General features: G+C 52.3%; 7 protein-coding genes across 7 annotated transcripts; 3 read left to right on the plus strand and 4 right to left on the minus strand.

The window, feature by feature from the left end:
- Positions 1-1,561: 1,561 nt before the first annotated feature.
- On the minus strand, positions 1,562-2,478 carry VTN00DRAFT_10329 (uncharacterized protein; the record flags this gene model as incomplete). Its single annotated transcript, XM_069426973.1, has 2 exons — positions 1,562-2,398; positions 2,455-2,478. 2 exons carry the CDS (start codon positions 2,476-2,478, stop codon positions 1,562-1,564), a joined length of 861 nt encoding a protein of 286 aa, XP_069284091.1.
- Positions 2,479-3,181: 703 nt separating this feature from the next.
- VTN00DRAFT_10330 (uncharacterized protein) lies at positions 3,182-4,963 on the plus strand (the record flags this gene model as incomplete). Its single annotated transcript, XM_069426975.1, has 3 exons — positions 3,182-3,433; positions 3,498-4,315; positions 4,372-4,963. 3 exons carry the CDS (start codon positions 3,182-3,184, stop codon positions 4,961-4,963), a joined length of 1,662 nt encoding a protein of 553 aa, XP_069284092.1.
- Positions 4,964-5,470: 507 nt separating this feature from the next.
- Positions 5,471-7,536, minus strand: VTN00DRAFT_10331 (uncharacterized protein; the record flags this gene model as incomplete). The annotated part of the gene is made up of 4 exons (XM_069426976.1): positions 5,471-6,625; positions 6,679-6,769; positions 6,829-7,288; positions 7,365-7,536. The coding sequence occupies 4 exons, from the start codon at positions 7,534-7,536 to the stop codon at positions 5,471-5,473; spliced, it is 1,878 nt and encodes a 625-aa protein (XP_069284093.1).
- Positions 7,537-7,842: 306 nt separating this feature from the next.
- Positions 7,843-8,613, plus strand: VTN00DRAFT_10332 (uncharacterized protein; the record flags this gene model as incomplete). The annotated part of the gene is made up of 2 exons (XM_069426977.1): positions 7,843-7,854; positions 7,909-8,613. 2 exons carry the CDS (start codon positions 7,843-7,845, stop codon positions 8,611-8,613), a joined length of 717 nt encoding a protein of 238 aa, XP_069284094.1.
- Positions 8,614-9,450: 837 nt separating this feature from the next.
- Positions 9,451-11,700, minus strand: VTN00DRAFT_10333 (uncharacterized protein; the record flags this gene model as incomplete). Its single annotated transcript, XM_069426978.1, has 4 exons — positions 9,451-9,763; positions 9,818-10,294; positions 10,558-11,061; positions 11,126-11,700. The coding sequence occupies 4 exons, from the start codon at positions 11,698-11,700 to the stop codon at positions 9,451-9,453; spliced, it is 1,869 nt and encodes a 622-aa protein (XP_069284095.1).
- A 1,602-nt stretch (positions 11,701-13,302) lies between these two features.
- VTN00DRAFT_10334 (uncharacterized protein) lies at positions 13,303-14,822 on the plus strand (the record flags this gene model as incomplete). The annotated part of the gene is made up of 2 exons (XM_069426979.1): positions 13,303-13,396; positions 13,444-14,822. The coding sequence occupies 2 exons, from the start codon at positions 13,303-13,305 to the stop codon at positions 14,820-14,822; spliced, it is 1,473 nt and encodes a 490-aa protein (XP_069284096.1).
- A 1,082-nt stretch (positions 14,823-15,904) lies between these two features.
- On the minus strand, positions 15,905-18,568 carry VTN00DRAFT_10335 (uncharacterized protein; the record flags this gene model as incomplete). Its single annotated transcript, XM_069426980.1, has 3 exons — positions 15,905-16,380; positions 16,434-18,416; positions 18,487-18,568. 3 exons carry the CDS (start codon positions 18,566-18,568, stop codon positions 15,905-15,907), a joined length of 2,541 nt encoding a protein of 846 aa, XP_069284097.1.
- Positions 18,569-19,141: the final 573 nt, after the last annotated feature.

A 19,141-nucleotide genomic window follows, 5' to 3' on the forward strand; every position in this document is an offset into this window, starting at 1 on the left:
GTGAAGGGCTGTTTCCAGTGAAGAAAAGTGCAGGAGAGCGGATTTTCTCTTTTGCGCAACGCCCGATCAGGGGGGGGCCGCAACAGCTCACTGCTCACGGCATCGCATGCGCGTCGCAGCCCTGGGCATGCGCGACTCTCCAATGCAGCGCCCAGTAGAAGACAGGCTCCTTCAGTCTTGGGAAGGATTCACAAGAAGATGTCCCAGTGATTGTACGCTCTTGGTGGTGAACAGGTATAGAATGCGATCCTTGCGATCGCCACAAGCTCAGCAGAGACCCGAGCCAGGCATCTTTAAAAACCGAATGCTGCGGATCTCCTACGAGCAGCAAGAACAGCGATGCAGATGGCAGCCCGAAAGAGCGCAAGTGCAACTGGGAGCAGGAGCCAGGAGTTGGAGAGCGAGAGAGGGCGTGTTCGGGAACGATAAGAAGAGACGAACGCAGGAGCCGAGAGACGAAGCTCTCGTTTATTTACCACGTACCTGGTCTAGATAAGCGAAAGAAGCCAAGCGAGATGCTAAACCACCAGAACTCGAAGCTTGGAAGCGAGCAGCCTCCGCATTTGCGAACGGGAGGAGGTCGACGATGCGTTGCGCTTGACGTGAACTCCGGACTTCTGAAAAGCTCCGGACCGTCACGACTCGAAGGTCGCGAGCGGAACAAAACGCAGTGGCAATAACCCGCCAAGGGCCGCCCTGCCGCCACGCAACCCCCAATGGATCTGTACAACAGATCAGGACAACGAACGAGATACTTCAACCTGACAGTGTTGGATCCATCTGCTGGTCTTGCAAGGTCGTTCTTCTTCTGATTTGTCTCCGCTGAGCGTGTCTGGTGAATGTGAAGGACCACAGCTCACGACGGCAGCAAGGACGCTGCATCTGTCTTTATCGACATGCAACAAAAGAAAATTCCACACATGACAAAACTGTGTCTATTTTTAACATGTGCACTACATCCCAATCTTATAGTTTTCACGTCATTGCTCAGTGAGAACCCAGGGTGATGTGCTACGTATGCGTCGAGGATTATCCAGGTACTAGGATATTATCCTGATAAGCCAGTTACCAACCCGATCTTCTCAGATAAAAGCAATCAAGGGAGAATGTCAAAGGAGAGATCCCAATCCACTCAGATATCACTGCTCCCTCATAGACATTACGATGATAGACACAGCATTTCATAACCCTTTATTTTCGGGCAGGGATTTAGTACCTAGGTGCTCCATATCAAATAAGATATAGAGCCGGCTTGCGCCGGAATGCTCCCAGCCCAACACTGGTTGAGACTCGTTCTCCCACTTCAAACAGGGACTGCATCTGGCGCGGCTGCATCTCGTTCCGGTGAACGACAAACATCGAAGTTCGCCGGCATAGAAGTGCCCAGCGCTTCAGGATGCATCAACCAACAGGGTCGAACATCGTCGCTACAGAGCTGGAATCAGCTAGTCCGACCCTTGTTAGTTTAATCACATACCAGGCAAGGGAGATCTTGCCCGTAGTGCATGCGAAAGTTCTGGATATCGTAGTCAAATGTAGACTCAACAGTCAGTCCCGGAATCTACTTCCTGATGGCCTTCGGTTTGCGCTTCTTGAAAACAACTCCAGGTACCGTCTCTTGCTCCTCGTCTTTAGCTTCGGGAATGGATTCCGGAACTCCCTGGAAAGACTCTTCCTTTTTGATAGAAGGTGGGTGTCCACCTGCTTCCTCCGCAGGCGGCGGAGTACTTTCGCGTTTGATTGGAACATCCGGCTCTTCAGGTTCCGTCTTCACCTTTTCTGCTTCCGGCACTGACTTCTTGCCCTTTAGATTCTTGGTCGACTCGAGGAGAGCATCCAGATCTTCGTCGTCCTGTCCGACAGGGTACTCTTTCGTTGTGGAACCCCAGACCTTCCTAGGTGCTTTCACCTCAGCCTCTTCCTCGTCTTCGCCCTCATGCTTGCGTTTGCGGACGCCAATGTTTATAGCAGAAGACTCCCCCGGTTCGTTGTCGTGGAAATCGACGATAGGCCTCTCGGAGACGGTCTGCCATTCTCCTGCCATAGCCATCTCCCCTCGAAACTCATCCGGGATAGCAATGCCCATCTCCGCCAATTGGGCCATCTGCTTCTTTCTCTCCTCGAGTGTAGCCGGACGCGACGAAGGGGGAGGCGCTGCGGATGTACGTTTCGGTTCGGACCTTTCTTTCCCTGCGGATGACCCTGAGACCAAGCTGCTTAGCCGCTGGATCTCATCTTTCGCCTTCTGGCTTTCCTTCTCCTCGCGCTCATGGTTGCGGTGCAGGTCGCGCAGGAAGCGCTTCAGATTCCCTTGATGCTTCGCCGTAGCCTCATGCTGGGTCCTTTCGAACGGGGTGTCGCGAATGTATACTTTGCAGTGCTTGCACCAGTACCTAGGCTAGAGAGAAACCGTTAGAAGGCGACCAGCTTCAGCGGGAAGCTCGTGGAGCTCACCGTTGACTTCCAGTATTCAGACATGGTGAGAAGGGCCGGACCGCGTCACCGCAACAGAATACAACCGTTATTAATAATAATTATTACCTAGGCAGGCAGTCTTTGCAACGGCGACAGTGACGATAAGCGTGCTGGGAGGATGGCAGAGGCTGGGCTAGGCCGGAACAAGCAGCCAAGCGGAGAGGCTTTCCAGAAGCCGCGGAGCAAGCCCCATGTTTCTCCTCCATCGCTCGCCACGAGGCCCAGTCGAGCACCACCGTCTAACAATTTCCCGAGCGCCCCACCGGCACGAGCTTGACGGCGGTATAGATCATGGATTTTGCTAACCATGGAAGTTCAGCAGAGTTGGAAACATCTGCGTTGCTTTTGCTGCTTTTGTCGCTGCTGCGTCTCTTGGGCCCTCTCTCGCCCACAAGGCCTCCTATTTCCCAGTCTCACGTTGGATGGCGCTACTGGCTAGCCACTGTCCATCAATGGTCTTTTTTTTTTTCTTTCTGGAATTCCACTGCTTTGAGCTCTTCAAAGTAGATTCTGAGTCTCTCATACGCTGTCGTTTCATCTACATAGAAAAATCTCCGATGCCTTGATAGAACTCAGAAAATCGAGCTTTTCCTCAGCTGGCTTATAGATATCCGGGGTCTTTCAGACTCTCCGGTCTCTCTTCATTATTGTTCTCGTTCTCTGGCAAACGTTCTGGCGGTGTGGAAATCACACTTTCATCTCTCTTATGGCTGTCCTGCGACATACTCCGGCAGACCTCTCTGAGAAAGATCAAGTCGGGAATGGCCCCCATACCGACACGAGAGAATCCCCAGCTGCCCTCTCCAATGGAGTCTTTCCTGTAAACCAATCAAGCCATGTCGAGGAAACAGCATCGGAGCGCATTGAGCGCCTCGGGAGAGAGCGCCCTCAATGTTTCGCGAACATTTGGTCTGAGATTGCCTTCTGCTTCTCCATTCTGATGTCTCAGATCCTCACGGTGGGTTCATCCATAGACGTCTATCAGAGCCCGCGGTTCTGCTAATAATTACCGCTTCTTCAAGGAATATAATGTGTCAGGAATCAATGTGATATTACCAAAGTTGATAGAAGATTTTCACATTCCCTTGTCAGCTACAGTATGGCCCGCCAGCGCACTCTCCTTAGCTGTAGCATCTACCTTGTTGGTCTTCGGGCGTCTGTCGGACATGTTTGGGGGGTACCTGGTCTATGTCTGCGGCTCCCTGTGGACTACGATCTGGTCGTTGATCTTGGGCTTCTCGCAGAACATGTTCATGCTCATCTTTTGCCGGGCTCTGCAGGGTATCGGCCTAGCCGCTTTTCTTCCATCCGGTGTGATGCTCTTGGCCACTATCTATAGACCCGGTCCCAGGAAGAATCTGGTGTTCAGTCTGTACGGTGCCTGCGCGGTCCTTGGGTTTTTCGGTGGGATCTTTATCGCCGGTATATGTGGCGAGTATCTCAACTGGAGCTGGTATTTCTACATTGACGCTATCCTGTGCGCTGTGACCACGGTCTCTGCGTATTTCTCAGTCCCCTCTGATTACGCGGAGAAGCGGAAACTGGGCATCAAGATGGACTGGATCGGTGCCTGTCTCATTGTGATCGGATTGGTGCTGTTTGTGTTTGCTATCACGGATGGCTCTCACGCGCCGCAGCGGTGGAAGAGCCCCTATGTCTACATATGCTTGATAATCGGCGCTATCATTCTCTGTATTGCGGTCTACTTTGAAGGGTGGGTAGCGAGCTCTCCTCTGCTCCCTGGAGACCTGTTTAGCGTACAGTACTTGAAGCCGGTCATCATCGTCCTGTCCCTCGTGTACGGAGGTCTCGGAGTGTTTCTGCTCTACAGCACTCTCTAGTAAGTTCTCCCATATTCAGACCTCTCTTTTAGGACATTAGTTGACCGGGACGCAGCATGATGAACTTCATGGGCGCCAGCCCGCTTCAAGTCGTCGCGTGGAGCACACCAATGGCCGTTGGCGGCATGATGCTCTCGACCATGGGCGGTCTCGTCCTCCACCTGATCAACGGCACCATCCTCCTCTTCATCTCCGGAACCGGCTTCGTGGGCTCCAGCCTCCTCTTCGCCCTGGCCCCCGAAGGCGCCAACTACTGGGCCTTCGTCTTCCCGGCCATGATCTGCGCCACCATCGGCATCGACATCACCTTCAACGTGGTCAACATCTTCATCACGACCAACATGCCCAGCGAACGGCAGGGTCTCGCCGGCGCTCTCCTCAACAGCGTCCAGCACCTGGGCGTCGCCATGCTGCTGGGCTTCGCGGACGTCACGCAGGCGGAGACCGAGCCGGACGTTGGATTGCGGAAGAGCTACAAGGCCGTCTTTTGGTACAATGTCGCCTGCACGGGTCTAAGCTGCATCATCGTGGCCTTGTTCATCCGGATCGAGCGCGCGAAGAGTGATATGACCGTGGACGAGAAACGGGAGCTCGAACGGGCAGCCATGGCGGCTTCTTCGGGACAGACAGACCAGGGAGGTCAATAATTACTATTTAACCTCCTCAAAGATTCCAGAAAATAGAGAAAGATCAAGGTGTATATAGATACGGTTCAACGTTATAGATATAGATATTATGGGATTTCCTGTACATAGCGCAAAAATTAACGGAAAAAAAATTGACGGTATTTATGATTCGCAGAAATTCTCATCAGCTCTTGTCCTGCGCATAACGATACCCCGGACCTTTACCTTCTTGTATAGTATAACACTGCGGCCAGCTTTTATTACGCACTTGGCAAAAAAAGGCCTGGTTAAGTTGGGCTTGAGTAATTACCGTTAATGTTTTGATTGTTTTTATATACCACACCTTGGATGATACTAGGTCAAGGAGTAAATCTGCAGCTGAATGAATCACCCACAAACTCGTTTCCCGTACCACACACTATTCATTCGTCATTAGATAGTTATCTCTGCTATGTATATGCCAACATGTACAGTACCTATGTATGTACAGCACCATAGTATGCCTATCCTGTCCTGTCCTATCCACTACTACAGCGCTTCCACTCTAACCCTCGCCTCCCTGAGATCGTCACTGAACAAGAACCCGACCTGCCTTGTCGAATCCACAAGCTCGACTTCTCTCTTGACGAACTTGTTCCCGTCTTCTCGAGTCACGACGGTGTCTGTGTCGGTTCCTCCCTTCCTCTTCTCTTCCTCATCTTTCACGTCTTCTACGTTTGCACCCTCTTCTTCTTCAGCGCTACTATCCCACTCGTCCTCGCCCACGTTCGCCTCGTCGATGGGGTCCCACTCTTCCGTCTCCCAGATCAGTCTGAAGCTGAGCGGTTGGAGACCGAAGATGCGGGAAACGATGGCTTTGACTCTGTAGATGTCGAACGTTCGTGGGATCTCCTGTGCGTGTTCTTGCACCTTGTTATCATGCTTCCTGACGTGTTCCGGAAACTGGGACGACGGCGACAAGTAGAATCTGAAATTGACCAGCCTGGCCGCGAGGGATCGCGGGTTCACCGCCGCGCCTCCCCTCGCGGGATCACTGGCCCTTTTGATCGCGGGCGGGCCGTAGATCTCGCAGAGCTCGCTGTACCTCGGGTGCTGCGCAAGGATGCTCTGCTCCTGGCTCTCCGGGAACGCGGACAGTTCCTTGCCGATCAGGGACAGGTAGTAGAGCTCTCCGTTCGTACGGTCCTGGTTCGAGACCTTGCTGTAGTTGACGGTCGTGACGGAAGCGAGACGGGCCAGGGTCAGCATGAACGCTTCGTCCACGGTCATTGGTCTCTCGGGGAGGTTCGTGACGCTCGACGGTGCCACGGGTTGGTCGTAGAGCGGGTTGTCGGAGATTCGGAGGGACTGGAGGCCGGGGAAGAGGGTGGGAAGGGCGTTGACGAAGGACCACGAGTTGATGTTGTTGTGGGAGACGTCGAGGAATCTTAGGGTGCGTGGGAACTGGAATGGGGTATCGTCTTTGCCTGGGGAGACTGTGCTGATGTAATTTCCTCGGAGGGAGAGACGCTCGAGGTTTGGTAATGATGCGATGTGGTTGATAGATGAGAGGGTCTCGATTTCGTTGTTTTCCAGTGTCAAGCTTCTAATCGTGCTTGAGAGTGGCGTTGAAATTGTCGAGATCTGATTTGTGGATGCTGCTAGAGAAGTGAGAGACAGGAATTGGCAGCTTAAAGCAGCAATCTACAAGAGACGTATCAGATAACGTGTACAAAATATAGGTTTGATGACCATACCTCATCCCAAGACAGCAGGGTCTCATCCAAATGTAATTCGGTGATCCCGTCGAACGTCAAATCAGTATCAACAGCATCAAACCGATTTCCACTGTTTAACACATTAGTATAACCTGGGTGTAAATCTTAGAGATAGCCAGGCCAGCTTACTTCAGTTTCAAGAGCCTCAGCTGCTTAAGCTGTCTGCAGATATCCCAGACATCAACCCATCGCCGAAGCAGGTTCCGACTAAGGTCAAGTTCAATAATCTTAGGACAGGTCTTCTCGATATCTCTAAGCGCCTCATCTCGTTTCTCAGACTCTTCAGCATCAGAAGCAAGCACCCCCGCAATACGCAAGCCGTCCAGGAGCACGATCTTCAGCTCTTGCAGCTCCGCAAGCTGCTTCCGAATCTTCTCAAAGCCGACCTCTTCGGCGACCTTGCTGCCGAAGTAAACCAGATCATGCAGACGGACAGGCACGCCGTCATTATTCGCCTGTCTCTGCTTGGACAGCTGCTCCTCGAACTCGGATGCGTATTTCTCATGCAGAGCCTCGAGGAATCCCCGGGGTTTGTCTGCCGGTCGAGACGGACGGACAAATGACCCGGCAGTAGATTGCTTGCTCTTGCCTATAGATTAATTATAAGCACATGAACCGGATATACATTTGTTAAAAAGAATACAGAACGGTGAGCCTGAAATCACATTTGAAATATCTCACTCCTTTATGTTCTCCCGAGTGCTTCCCGCGCGTCGGATCGTCCCATTCCACCCCGAGCCATTCACCAGTGGTTCCTTGCACCTTGCCAACATAGCGAACCGTGCATAGAGCACCATCAAACGAGAGCCGTTGACCTTCGTAAAATTTGTGACTCATATCTTGAAAAAAAAAATATTGCCCCTCGCCCTTGCCGTCGAAATCGTAATGTACTTTTTGTTTCCTTTATATGGAATAGGATATTATTGATATTAACTTAAGGCCTGGGCCGCCGTTCACGTTGACAGGCGGATGAGCCAATCGCAGGCGATGGCGCGCTGCGCAACGGTGCCCAGGCTTCCGCTTATATAAGCCACGCCATGCGGATCCCCATGAGAGACTCCGATACTAGAAGCTTCAACTTCGAACGCTATCTCAAGTGTTGCCATCGATATCACCCACAACACGGATCCTTAGAGGTTCACAATGGATTACCAGGTAAGTAACAGGTTCCATTACTTTTCTTTTGAACATATCTAACATTCATTGCAGAATCGCGCAGGATCCAAGTTCGGTGGCGGTGGTGTGGCATCCGCCTCCGCGACCAACGCCGACCGTCGCGAGCGTCTGCGAAAGCTCGCGCTCGAGACCATCGATCTCGACAAGGACCCGTACTTCTTCAAGAACCACGTCGGCAGCTTCGAGTGCCGACTCTGTCTGACCGTCCACCAGAACGATGGCTCGTACCTCGCGCACACCCAGGGTCGCAAGCACCAGACGAACCTCGCGCGCCGTGCGGCGAGGGAGCAGAAGGAAGGGAAGAACCAGGATGCCGCGCTGCTGCCTGCCGGGATGGGCGTGCAAGTGAAGAAGAACACGGTAAAGATCGGTCGTCCGGGTTACAAGATCACGAAGACGAGGGATCCCTTGACGAGGCAGCTCGGTTTGTTGTTCCAGCTGCAGTATCAGGAGATCACGCCGGGCGTCAAGCCGCGGGTGCGGTTCATGTCGGCCTTCGAGCAGAAGGTGGATGAGCCGCCAGATAAGAACTTCCAGTACCTTCTCGTGGCCGCGGAGCCGTACCAGACCTGTGGATTCAAGCTGCAGGCGAGAGAGATCGATCGAAGGGAAGGGAGGTTTTGGACCTGGTTCGATGAGGACAGCAAGGAGTTCTGGATTCAGATAATGTTTAAAACCGAACGAGAGGAGAGATACAGTGGTGTTCCTGGATTGGCGCCGGCGGGCCCTAGGACTTGAAGTTTCCGGGATATGAAGACGTATGCTTGCAGATGCAGAGATGGGCATGTACATTTAAGGGTAATTTATCGGCGTTTGGGGGTCTATTTCCAGTAACAGACGTGACAAAAGTGAGCATTGTCATCATTATGTTTGATTACCACGTGTCCGTGCCAAAGGGAGAGATGCCTTGTCAGATTTGTTGCAGATAAACATGTCGGCTAAGAACTGAGAAGCGCCCAAAAACTTGATATTTGGGAGCCATTTTAATATACTGCTTAAATATACCGATCCTCTTTTCGTTTAACTGCTGGCTTCAACTCACAATATTCTATATTAACCAGTAATAAAGCCTACAACGTAAATACGTGGCCAGTAAAACTATAGCCAAAGCCACAATAATTATCGGATTATGACTTGTGCCTTTGTTCGGGTTTCTGTAAAATTCCATACTTCGATAGGGTAGCTAGTTAGGAACAGCCAGTCCATTATGCAGGTATTCTTGACCTTGTAGGGATGTCGTGGAATCGAGTTCCTGATCATCCGGTCAATACTATGCTCGCCAAGTAAACATAAAATAGTGAAGCGCATCCTCGCCAACAAATGACTTTCAAGCTGGGTTAAAGTGCCGCCTTGCAACATAGCTCCAGTAAAAAAAAACAACTAAAAGCAGATGCTCACGTCATTACCGCGGTAATACTCTCGCTGTAAATGCAAGGGAATCAGATCAGAGATCAGGATAAGACGGGTTAGGACACAGGTGAGCCGCTGAAAAGACATGAATGCAAGCCCGCCTGCCTCAAGACTTCCCAGTGAGGTTCACCATTGCTCCAACAACTCGGATAGCCGGACAGCCGTTCAGCTTCCCTGGAAAGCGTTGAATGCCTTGTAGGTGTATCCGATGAACGGAAGGCTCATCTCGGCCTCCTGCTCCTCCGGCATCGCTCGAGCCTGGGCACGGTGAGCAGCACTGGTATCTTCCTGAGGGATCTCATCAACGGGGAAGTAGGACACGTCGACATTCGAGCTGAGTTTGGGCTCAAATGGGGCGCGAATCTTGCGCAGCTGGTCCCAGACAACACCGCGGAAGAACGGGTGGTTCTTGATCTGGGTAGCGCCTCCCATCGGACCACCTTCGTTACCAATACGATGTTCAGCGTCGCAAAGGAAGCTGCAGGGGACAATTAGCAAGGAACTAGAATCATAAAACCAGGACATTGTTTACCTTCGGATGAGGGACTCCGACTCCCTTGACAGAGTCAATTCCTCCGGGAAATAGAGGCATTCCCTCCAGTTCACGATCTTGCGGTAGGTATCGGTGGTTTCCTCGGCACAGAATGGAGGCCATCCCACAAGGCATTCGAACATAATGGCACCGACTGACCACCAGTCGCAAAGGTATGTGTATCCCTGACCGTTGAAGATCTCCGGTGCGATATAGTCTGGAGTACCGACTGTGGAATAGGCCATGGCACGACGAGACTTTCTCCAAGTGTTGATCTGTCCACGGTTTGAGACAGTCAAGTTGATAGACTCAGAGAAGTATCCTGAGTTCCGGTTCTTGTCCTTGCCGGTGGAGTTCTTGAGCAGGTTCTGATAGTATGCATTATCGTGCGTCTTCTTTCCTCCAGTAGAGAGACCGAAATCGGTGAGCTTCACGTGGCCACCGCGGTCCAGAAGGATGTTGTCAGGCTTAATGTCACTGAAGAGGATCAAGTAAGTATTTGGCCATGAATAATCAGAGCTGCTGAGCAAATGTTCTGAAGGGGAAGACAATCAATCCGTAATGGGTAGTGACTAAATGTATGGGGTGGGACTCGATTGACATGCGGGCATTCAATGAGACCCTGCGTGTGAAGCTCACATGGACCAGCCGCGCTGCCAGCCGCAGTACGAGCCACAAAGCGGGCTTAAGAAGACTTGTCTGTGTGAAAGTCATAACTGGGACAAACCAAGGCGACTCACCGATGAAGGAAGCCAAGCTTGTGGACAGCCTCGATGGCCATCACAATCTCCGCCATATAGAACCTTGTGATATCCTCTGAGAAGATTTCATATTTGATAAGCATTGTCATCAAGTCACCACCAGGCAAGAATTCCATCAGCAGATACAGGTACGCCTTGTCCTGGAACGACGCGTGCAGCTTCACGAGCCATGGGTTGTCCTTGGAATCGGCAAGGATGTCACGCTCAGCGCGAACATGGGCCAACTGGTCCTTCTTGAACATCTCTGACTTGATCAAAGACTTGAGCGCATAGATCTTCCCATCTGACTTCCTCTGAACCAGCTTCACCTCTCCGAAGGCACCTTTTCCAATAACCTTGATGGTCTGGAAGTTGGCCGGGGTTTCCCTGGTGCGCAGGAAACGAAGGTAGTTCGACTCTTTCTTTGCCGCTGTCTCAGCCTCCTTCACTTTCTCTTCATGGGACTTAGTAGTGTCCTGGAGCGTCTTATCGAGAGTGGCAGAACTATCCAGGCATCTTATGTTAGCATAACCTAGGACATCAGATACGTACGCACCGCGACACTCACCGCATATTACGATCACGAGCACGCTCGATGTTCTCTTGGAAGAATATGTTGACCAACTCCCTAGCCGCCTTACCACGCTTGTGGACATTGTCCGAATACCTCTCGGGGAAACGTTGGATCTCCTCATCCTCGCTGTGAGGCTTGGGGCTGCGCAGTGGGGGCGCCAAATGTCCGGGTTGCTGTCCGGATCCTTGATTCCCAGCGGTGCGAGGACGGCCATATGGGCTAGAGCGCGGAGAAGCGCTCAGGTCCTGGTTCGAAAATTGCTGGATCAGGCCATTGGTGCCATCGTTGTACCCCATGCGAGACTGGTAGGCCGGCTGAGGGGACTGCAGATTGTGTTGATACTGCTGCTGGGCGTATTGAGCCTGCTGGGGCGAATATGGGTGATTCGCAAAGTATCCCTGGCCATATGCAGCCTGAGGATCCATGTACTCCTGACCTCCCTGAGGCTGGTAGATTGGCTGCGGGAACGTGGAGGGAGTGGTGGGATAGGCGCGATTGTTGGCGGCCGGATTGAAGGCACGATCGTTGTACCCGAAGTTCAGGTGGAGACGGTTGCCATTTCCATCCATCTTGACAGTTCTTCTGCCGTTGCAGAAGACGAGAGTTGAGCGTGGGAAAGGAGGAAGAAACGGGGAGGAGAGGTCGAGGGGAGGACAAGCTCAGGACTCAGGAGACCGACTGGCGAAACGAACCCGATGATCCTGGTACCCGACAGTCAGACCAGAAGCTCACGTCTGACCATACGAGTCCGGAAATGGCCACACAAAGACCTGAAGGAGCAAGGCAAGAAAGAAGGAGTAGTCAGGGGGGAGAACGAAGGGACGAACGTGGACGAGTAGAAGGAACAACAACGGCGTCCCGAGTCGATAAGTTGTTCGGCTAGCTGTTCACGCCAAGGGTGAGGACGGCGGGCGCCGCAGGCTCCCAGGTGTCAGACCAGGGGCCGGTCAGGAACGGCGTGGTTAATGGTCCGATAAGCGAGATCACGGGTTGGACCGGTTGGTTCTGGCCAGGGTCCGGCTGGGGATGGCGCCGAACAGCTGCCGCTCTCCACGGGGAAGAGCCGGCTGCCGTCACAACGGAGTTCCAGAACAAGAGAGCGGTTATACAGAGAAGGGTGGAGTTATGATGTGCTTGCGGCTCCAGGTTGTCACCCAGATGGAGAATGGGGGCGATGTTGAGCCTGGATTGGATGGAGATTATGCGCGTCGAGCAAGGGGGAGGGGCTTGGTATGATAGACACCCAGATATGATGTATCTAGGTGTCTAGCTCTCTCCCAGTCTGCCTGCCTCTTGAAAGCAGAGCACACTCCCTACACGATGGTCATATCATGCGGAAAGGAAAGAGGATATGGATCCAGGCAAAATGCGCTTGACGCAAGTCTAATTGCTACTATGCCGATGGCATTTTGAAAGTACTACCTGGGTACCGAAGAGCTTGGAGAACATCATGGAGCGCAACATATCGAATATCGACGCCTACATAAGACTTAACCGGCAGAGGAGCAGTTTCATTGCCGTCAAAATTTCCCAGCATCATCTCCGCTTTCATAGGACTGGAGAACTATCTGGAGATTGAGGAGCCATCTTCGCCGGAGCCGTTGCATCTATGAGGACACAAAAACCTTGAAATATTCCCCGCAGAAAAGTTCTCGGCTATTTATTCTGTACACCAGAATTGCAGGTGAATTGCATCTCTTTATGTGTCCGGAAAGTATACCGGGAGCTTGCAGCAGAGCTACTACAGGAACCGTGCAGTCAAACCCTATCACAGGTCCATAGCGTCACGTGATATGATGCAGTGGTCCGGAAGTCTTGAGAAGTCCTTTGTCCCTGGAACAATAATAATCAGAATTAGAGAGCTAAACGCTGGCAGACAGGCAGTATTCTCGAGTGCATCGAGAGCAGCCGGTGCGGCTCCATTCTCGCGGACCGCAAAAGAAGGTCGAAATAGACTTCTGGCTCCCAAGGCGGAAGAACGTCGCCCCGGAGGAGCTTCGGCGGACATCCAACTTTTTTGGCAGCGGCAGAAGTACGCGAGGCTCCTGGTACCTCTTCCAAGCGGCGCCGCCCTGTCTCCTCCCTTTCTATATGCCGGGGCTGCTTCCTGACCTCCTGGAACTCTTGAGTATTATTTTTTAAATATTCATTGAGGCTTCCTCCATTACATCATGGCGGACTCCAATCCCCCCGCCTCAGCAGGCCAGCCTGAGAATGCTGCGCCGAAGGCCCCTCCCAAACAGAACCCAGCGTTCAAAGCGCTTGGTACGGTATTCCAGTCAATTGATATTATTCAGGCTAATTGTATACAGGGCTGCCTAACTTCCGCTTCAAGCTTCCGTCCCGAAATTGGATGATCTTCTGGACAATTACTGCTTCTTTCACCGGTGCCCTTATCTACGATCGGAGAGAGAAGAAGCGTGCGCAGCGCAAGTGGAGCAACTTGGTTGCGCACCTCGCCCATGACACACTACCCCCAGAGCAGATGCGAAGGAAGCTTACGATTTTCCTGGCGGCACCACCGGGTGACGGACTGAGAGTTGCCCGGCAATACTTCAAGGAATACGTCAAGCCCGTGCTTGTTTCCGCTGCTCTTGACTACGAAGTTATCGAGGGAAGGAGAGAGGGAGATGTGAGAGCAGCCCTGGCAGAGAAGATTCGAAAACACAGACGGACAGCTGGGGAACCGAGCAGTGTGGTGGAGGAACCGAGTGTGGAAAAGGCTGTCGCGGAGACGCGGCAGAGGATGGGAATCCACGATGAGCCCGGGCCAAAGGGTGATATAGTGATCGGACGCCATACTTGGAAGGAGTACATTCGGGGTCTTCACGAGGGCTGGCTTGGGCCACTTGACCCTCCTCCTCCACCTCCAGCTCCCCCCGCTCCAGAAGAACCCACCCCGACTTCCCCCGAGAAGACGGAGAAGGCGGAGACAGGAAGCTCGGATGACGCATCTCCCGTGGCCAGCTCTGCAGCAAACAAGGAGGAGGACTCCAAGAAGTCAGAAGAAGAAAAGAAGAAGGCCGAAGAAGAGAAGAACAAACCGACTGGACCGACACCGGCGTACATCTCACCAGCGGAGTATTCATCCCGCAACCTCCCTGCCACCCTGCCATCCTCCTTCGAGGGCTCCGTCCCTGTCCCATTCCCGCACCTCCTCGGTTTCCTGAACACCCCGATCCGCATCTACCGTTTCCTCACACAGCGCTACCTCGCAGACAGCGTAGGACGGGACGTTGCTGCGATCGTCCTCGCTTCGGCCGCCAGACCCTACCAGGACGGCTTCTACAGTGAGGACCCGAACCAGCCTACAACTCCTACTTCCTCAGATATCTCAGCCAGCCCGTCCTCAACAGCCTACGAGCAGCAGACGGTCCTCGAACACGAAGAGCAAGACTGGCACAAGTCCGCCCACAAGCGAGAAGAAGGGGCTGAGAACGAAGAGCGAGAATGGATCGACGACATCGTCCTCGACCCCCGTCTAGCGTCGCGGATGCGCCGCTACGTTCTCCCCTCGGAGGAAGAGGCGCGCGCTGAACGCATCGCCGAGGGCAAGGAATGGGTCCTGGGCGAGGAGATGCCCGCGCACGTGCCGGTCTGGAAGCGACTCTGGATCAAGTACGGATATGGCGAGAGCGAGGAGGAAGCGAAGAAGAAGCCCATCATTGGGAACATTGATGAGGAGGATTGAGAGTAGAGTAGACGAGACGAGATTTTTCTCGCATTAGTACCTCTCCCTCTCCCCCTTTCTTGTCGTCTTCTCTTTAACTGGCCAGCCGTCGTCCCCGTGCAGGTACCTACCTCAAGGGAATATCACTGGCTAGCGGAGAAAGGCTGTATTAATCCAGTCTTTCTCTCCCCTTTTCTCTCCCTTCTCTGTTTTGTACATGTATAGTAACGCATAGATCCACGACTCGGTTATCACTCTGCTGAACTGAATAGATACAGATCAAAGTTCCAGGACTCAAAAGACTCCATACAGTCAACTAGTCTCTGTTCTGTAGCTATTACGGAAGATAAAAAAAAGCACATCTATATCTAAAGCACACAGTCAGTCTCGCACAATTCAACTTTTAAGTCATCTATCCATGGATGAGGAAAAAAAGGCAGAAGGTTACATCATTGCGCCGTAAGACAGTCAGTTGCAGAGCGCAACATGAGGGTGGATTGGGCCAGATACCAAAAAAAAAAAGGAAAAGGATAATGACAAAAAATACACCCAAGCCTCTTTCTTTACCCATCCCATCCCATCTTATTTTTATCCTTATCCGCAAATACACACACGGGAACTGTAGCTAGGTAATCGAGACGGATAGGATAGGTTAAGTCAGGTAGATAAAGATACGTATCTAATAATCATGGACATCAATCATGCAAGCAAGGAATCACGTTTCCAAACAGGCAGTATAGGAGTACAGGTAGGTAGGTAGGTTAGGGATACATGTAGAAGCCAAAAAAGGAAATGGGAGAGGGGCAAAAGCCTCGTGAAAGGCTGCCATCTCGTCTTTCTTTCTGCTTCGGGTTCTTCGATAAGTTAGGTAGTGTGGATTTTCGTTCCATTCCAGGGTTACAGAAGGGAAGGTCAAAACACTAATGCACATTTGTTTATTTCTCTGGACGCCTGCTGCCGCCGTATGATCCTTGCTTATTTTCTTTGTTTCCATAAATTTGTTTTTTTAAGTGGATAGCTTACTAGGAATAGCCATCGCTAGTTAGGTAAGAGGATAGGGTTAACTATTCCAAACGTAGTTTATACATTTGAAAAAAAAAAGTCTAATTAGACTCGGACTGGGGCTGGAAGGCGGATGCTTCCTTCCACTTATCGTGAGCCTTCTCGATGTAAGCGGCTTTTGTGGCCTGGTTGCTGCCCCATTCGTTGAGCAGGTCCAGGCCCGCGACAGCGCTGTTTATTGAGGCGTCCTCCAGATCGAGAGTGGACAAAAGGTCCTTCTCACACTGTGACTTGGATTCGGGATCCAGCAGCAGCCGGGCAGTAAGGGCAGCATGGACGTGAGGAGTGCTGGTCTTGTGGGCCTCGAGGAATGAGGCGTTCCACTCCTTCAGATCCTGAGACTTGGGGAGCAGGGGCTCGAATTCGCTTGTCACGACCTCTGACACCTTGGGTGAGAGCGGCTCTTGAAGACCGTCCAATGCCTTTCGGAAACGGAGAAGCTGGACGTGTAGTGTTGGGTTGGACGCATCGATAGCGTGAGCAGCCAGAAGACACTTCAAGGCAAGAAGGTATTTTCCTGTCGGGCCGAGTTAGTAAATATAAGATAACCCCAAGAAGACTCGAACTTACTCCTCCTCAGGTAGACCTCAAATCCAATGGTCTGCACCTCAACGTTCTTAGGGCTGTACTCCAGCAAAGGTGTCAAGAACTTCATAGCGTCTTTGAGTGGATCTTGGGTCTGCACAAGCTTGGTACCCAGAGGATCAGGGTCCTCCTTCTTCGTCTCGCCATCAGCTCCCTTCGCCGTTGCTGCACTCGCCTTCCTTGCCTCTCTCTTCTCAGCTTCCGCCTTCTCAAGCCTCTGCTGCTCTCTCTTCGCCTTCTTGAGGGCCTTCTTCCTTTCAGCGCTGTCTGCTTCGCCCTCAGCGCCAGTGAGACCGCTAGGTATTGGTCCATGGACCAGGTCAGGCTGGTCGTGCAGAAGGATATAGGCCTTGACTGCCGACAGGGCCATCCGCGTAAAGAATGGGTGATCCCGCAAATGATCCTCCCAACGAACCATATCGACGTAAGCCCTGATCATGCCCTTCCGCAGCGAAAAGCTGTGGAAATCGAATTGGTCCTCGTGCCAAGTATCGAAAATGTTGTAGACCGCATGGAAACGCTTGAGAGCAAGCCCAAGCTTCCTCTGCCGCAAGTACGCCTCACCATCTTCAGTGAGATACCACACACACTGCATTTCATGCAGATCACCGAGCGCACCACCGACGGTTTCATTTCGCGTGAATTTGCTCATATTGTCAAGGGCCTTCTCATTCTCGTTGTTCCGAAGCTGGTACTTGGCCGCCTTGGAGTTGATATGGCGGTCCTTGACATCCAATGCCCTTGCTTGCTCCATGACCTCTGCAGCCTTCGGAAGATTTCCGTAGTGCTTCCATATTCTTGCCTTCGTCATGTGGTAGTCCACAGATTTCGGTGCCAGCTCAATAGCTTTATCCACGTACTCCATGGCTTTGGCCAAGTCGCGGCTGAGGTGGTAGTTGTAATGTTGCGCAAGGAAGTAGTAGACGGAGGATTGGAAATCTGTACCATCGCCATTGAGCTGCTTCTCTGCAGATCCGTTGGCTTGAGACTCTAGCTTCCCGGATGCGTAACCTTCGACAAGTTCTTGGACAATGTCGCGCTTGGTCGGGTTGCTGTAGAGGGTCTTGATATTTGCAAAAAGAGATGGCACTCCTTTCCGAAGCATTCGCTGCAGGTAAACGTCCGCAGCTTCCCTGAAGTCATCGCCTTCCAAAAATTCTAGAGGGATTCGACGGGCAGCGTCGCCCTTAGGGTTCTTCGCAGCCCACTGGTCGTATACTGCCTTCAGAGCCTTGTGGTCGGTTTCCGGGATCCCCTTCGCTTTTATCAAACCCTCATAGTAATTTGAATTCTCAGGGTTCCGGTCAAGGAGAGCCGCATAGGCCGCTTCGGCTTCAGCTTTCCGGTCGAGTCGCAGAAGGTAGTCTGCTCTCATCTCCATGACCGCAAGCAAATCCGTGCTCCTCTTTCCGACAGCCTCCAGGTGTTCCAGCGCTTTCTCGATATTCCCCGATTCGGCGATTATCGAGTTCTTGTACAATATCGCCTCCGAGTGCTCCATGTCGGATCTCGGCGGGGGGCTCTTCAGCGTCTCCTCGTACGTTGTCAGCACATTCTCTGCCTCTGCCAGATTTCCAGCCAAGTGGTGTGCGATAGCCAAGGCGGTCCAGTTTTGTCGGAAGGCCGGCCGTGCCTGGAGCATGGCGCTTCTGCTCTGGATGTAACCCTGGTAGTCTCGCATCTGCATCTGGAGCAGAGCAAGATCGCGCTGGATGGGCTGAGAGTCGGGTTCTAGTTTCAAGGCGAATTTGTATGCTTTGATGGCTTCTTCGTAGTTCTTCTCTGCTCGGTGCAGCAGACCGAAAACGTGCCAGCAGACGTGCGATTTCATGTCGTTCTTCAGCGCCTCCTTGGCCAGCGCGAAGGCCTCTTCCAGCTGTCCCTGGTTGCTCATTATCAAGGCTTTCATAGCCTGGGTGTCACCATGGTTGGGGTTCTTTTTAAGGATCTGGTCCGCTGCTTTGAGACCTGTTTCGAGACGGATGCTGTCAGCGCTGGCTCACGATCAGAACTGTGGCCGCACAACAGGATACCCTACCCTTCTTGTACTGCTTGTTCTCATAGTGGCGGACCACTTGACGGAACAGCGAAGCATCCTTGGAGCTCAATGGCTGAGGCATGGCGGCCGTTGATACGTGCTGACGACGCTGAAGGACCTGGGGCTGTGGAGAGTCGTGACTGTGCGTGAGGCCAGGTATGTGCGGGGAACGACTTCTCGCAAAGAGCAAGTCGCTAATGATATGGTACAAGACAGAACTAGGGATTAAAGGTCACTGTGACTTGACAGACACTTCCATACCTCAGTCAGGTCGCTTCTTGGAGGCTCACGGGATCTGAGGCGCCTGATCCACAGCTTTCGAAACTGATGCGACTCTCCCGGCGGCAGACGAAATAATTATCCGAGACTCTTCATAGAACGCTTCTCTGCATACATGGCCATGCAGCCTCCCGCTCCAACGTTGTGCTTCCAAGGCAGATAGCTTGTGTTCTGGGGCTTTCGGGGATTATTTAGCATTACTTTGATTATAATTGCATTCGTCACCACGCAGCGCTTCCGACGCAAGGCACCGGACCTGTTCAATCGATTGCATCATTTCAATACCTGGCTGTATATACACTGGATTCTCCAGAGAAAATGTATAGCAATATTTACACGGGCTATGTTACATTCGTATATGGATTGGCGTTTCGGA

This window comes from Thermoascus crustaceus, assembly GCF_041956765.1.
Source record: "Thermoascus crustaceus strain CBS 181.67 unplaced genomic scaffold VTN00scaffold_9, whole genome shotgun sequence".
In the NCBI taxonomy this organism is placed as follows: domain Eukaryota; kingdom Fungi; phylum Ascomycota; class Eurotiomycetes; order Eurotiales; family Thermoascaceae; genus Thermoascus; species Thermoascus crustaceus.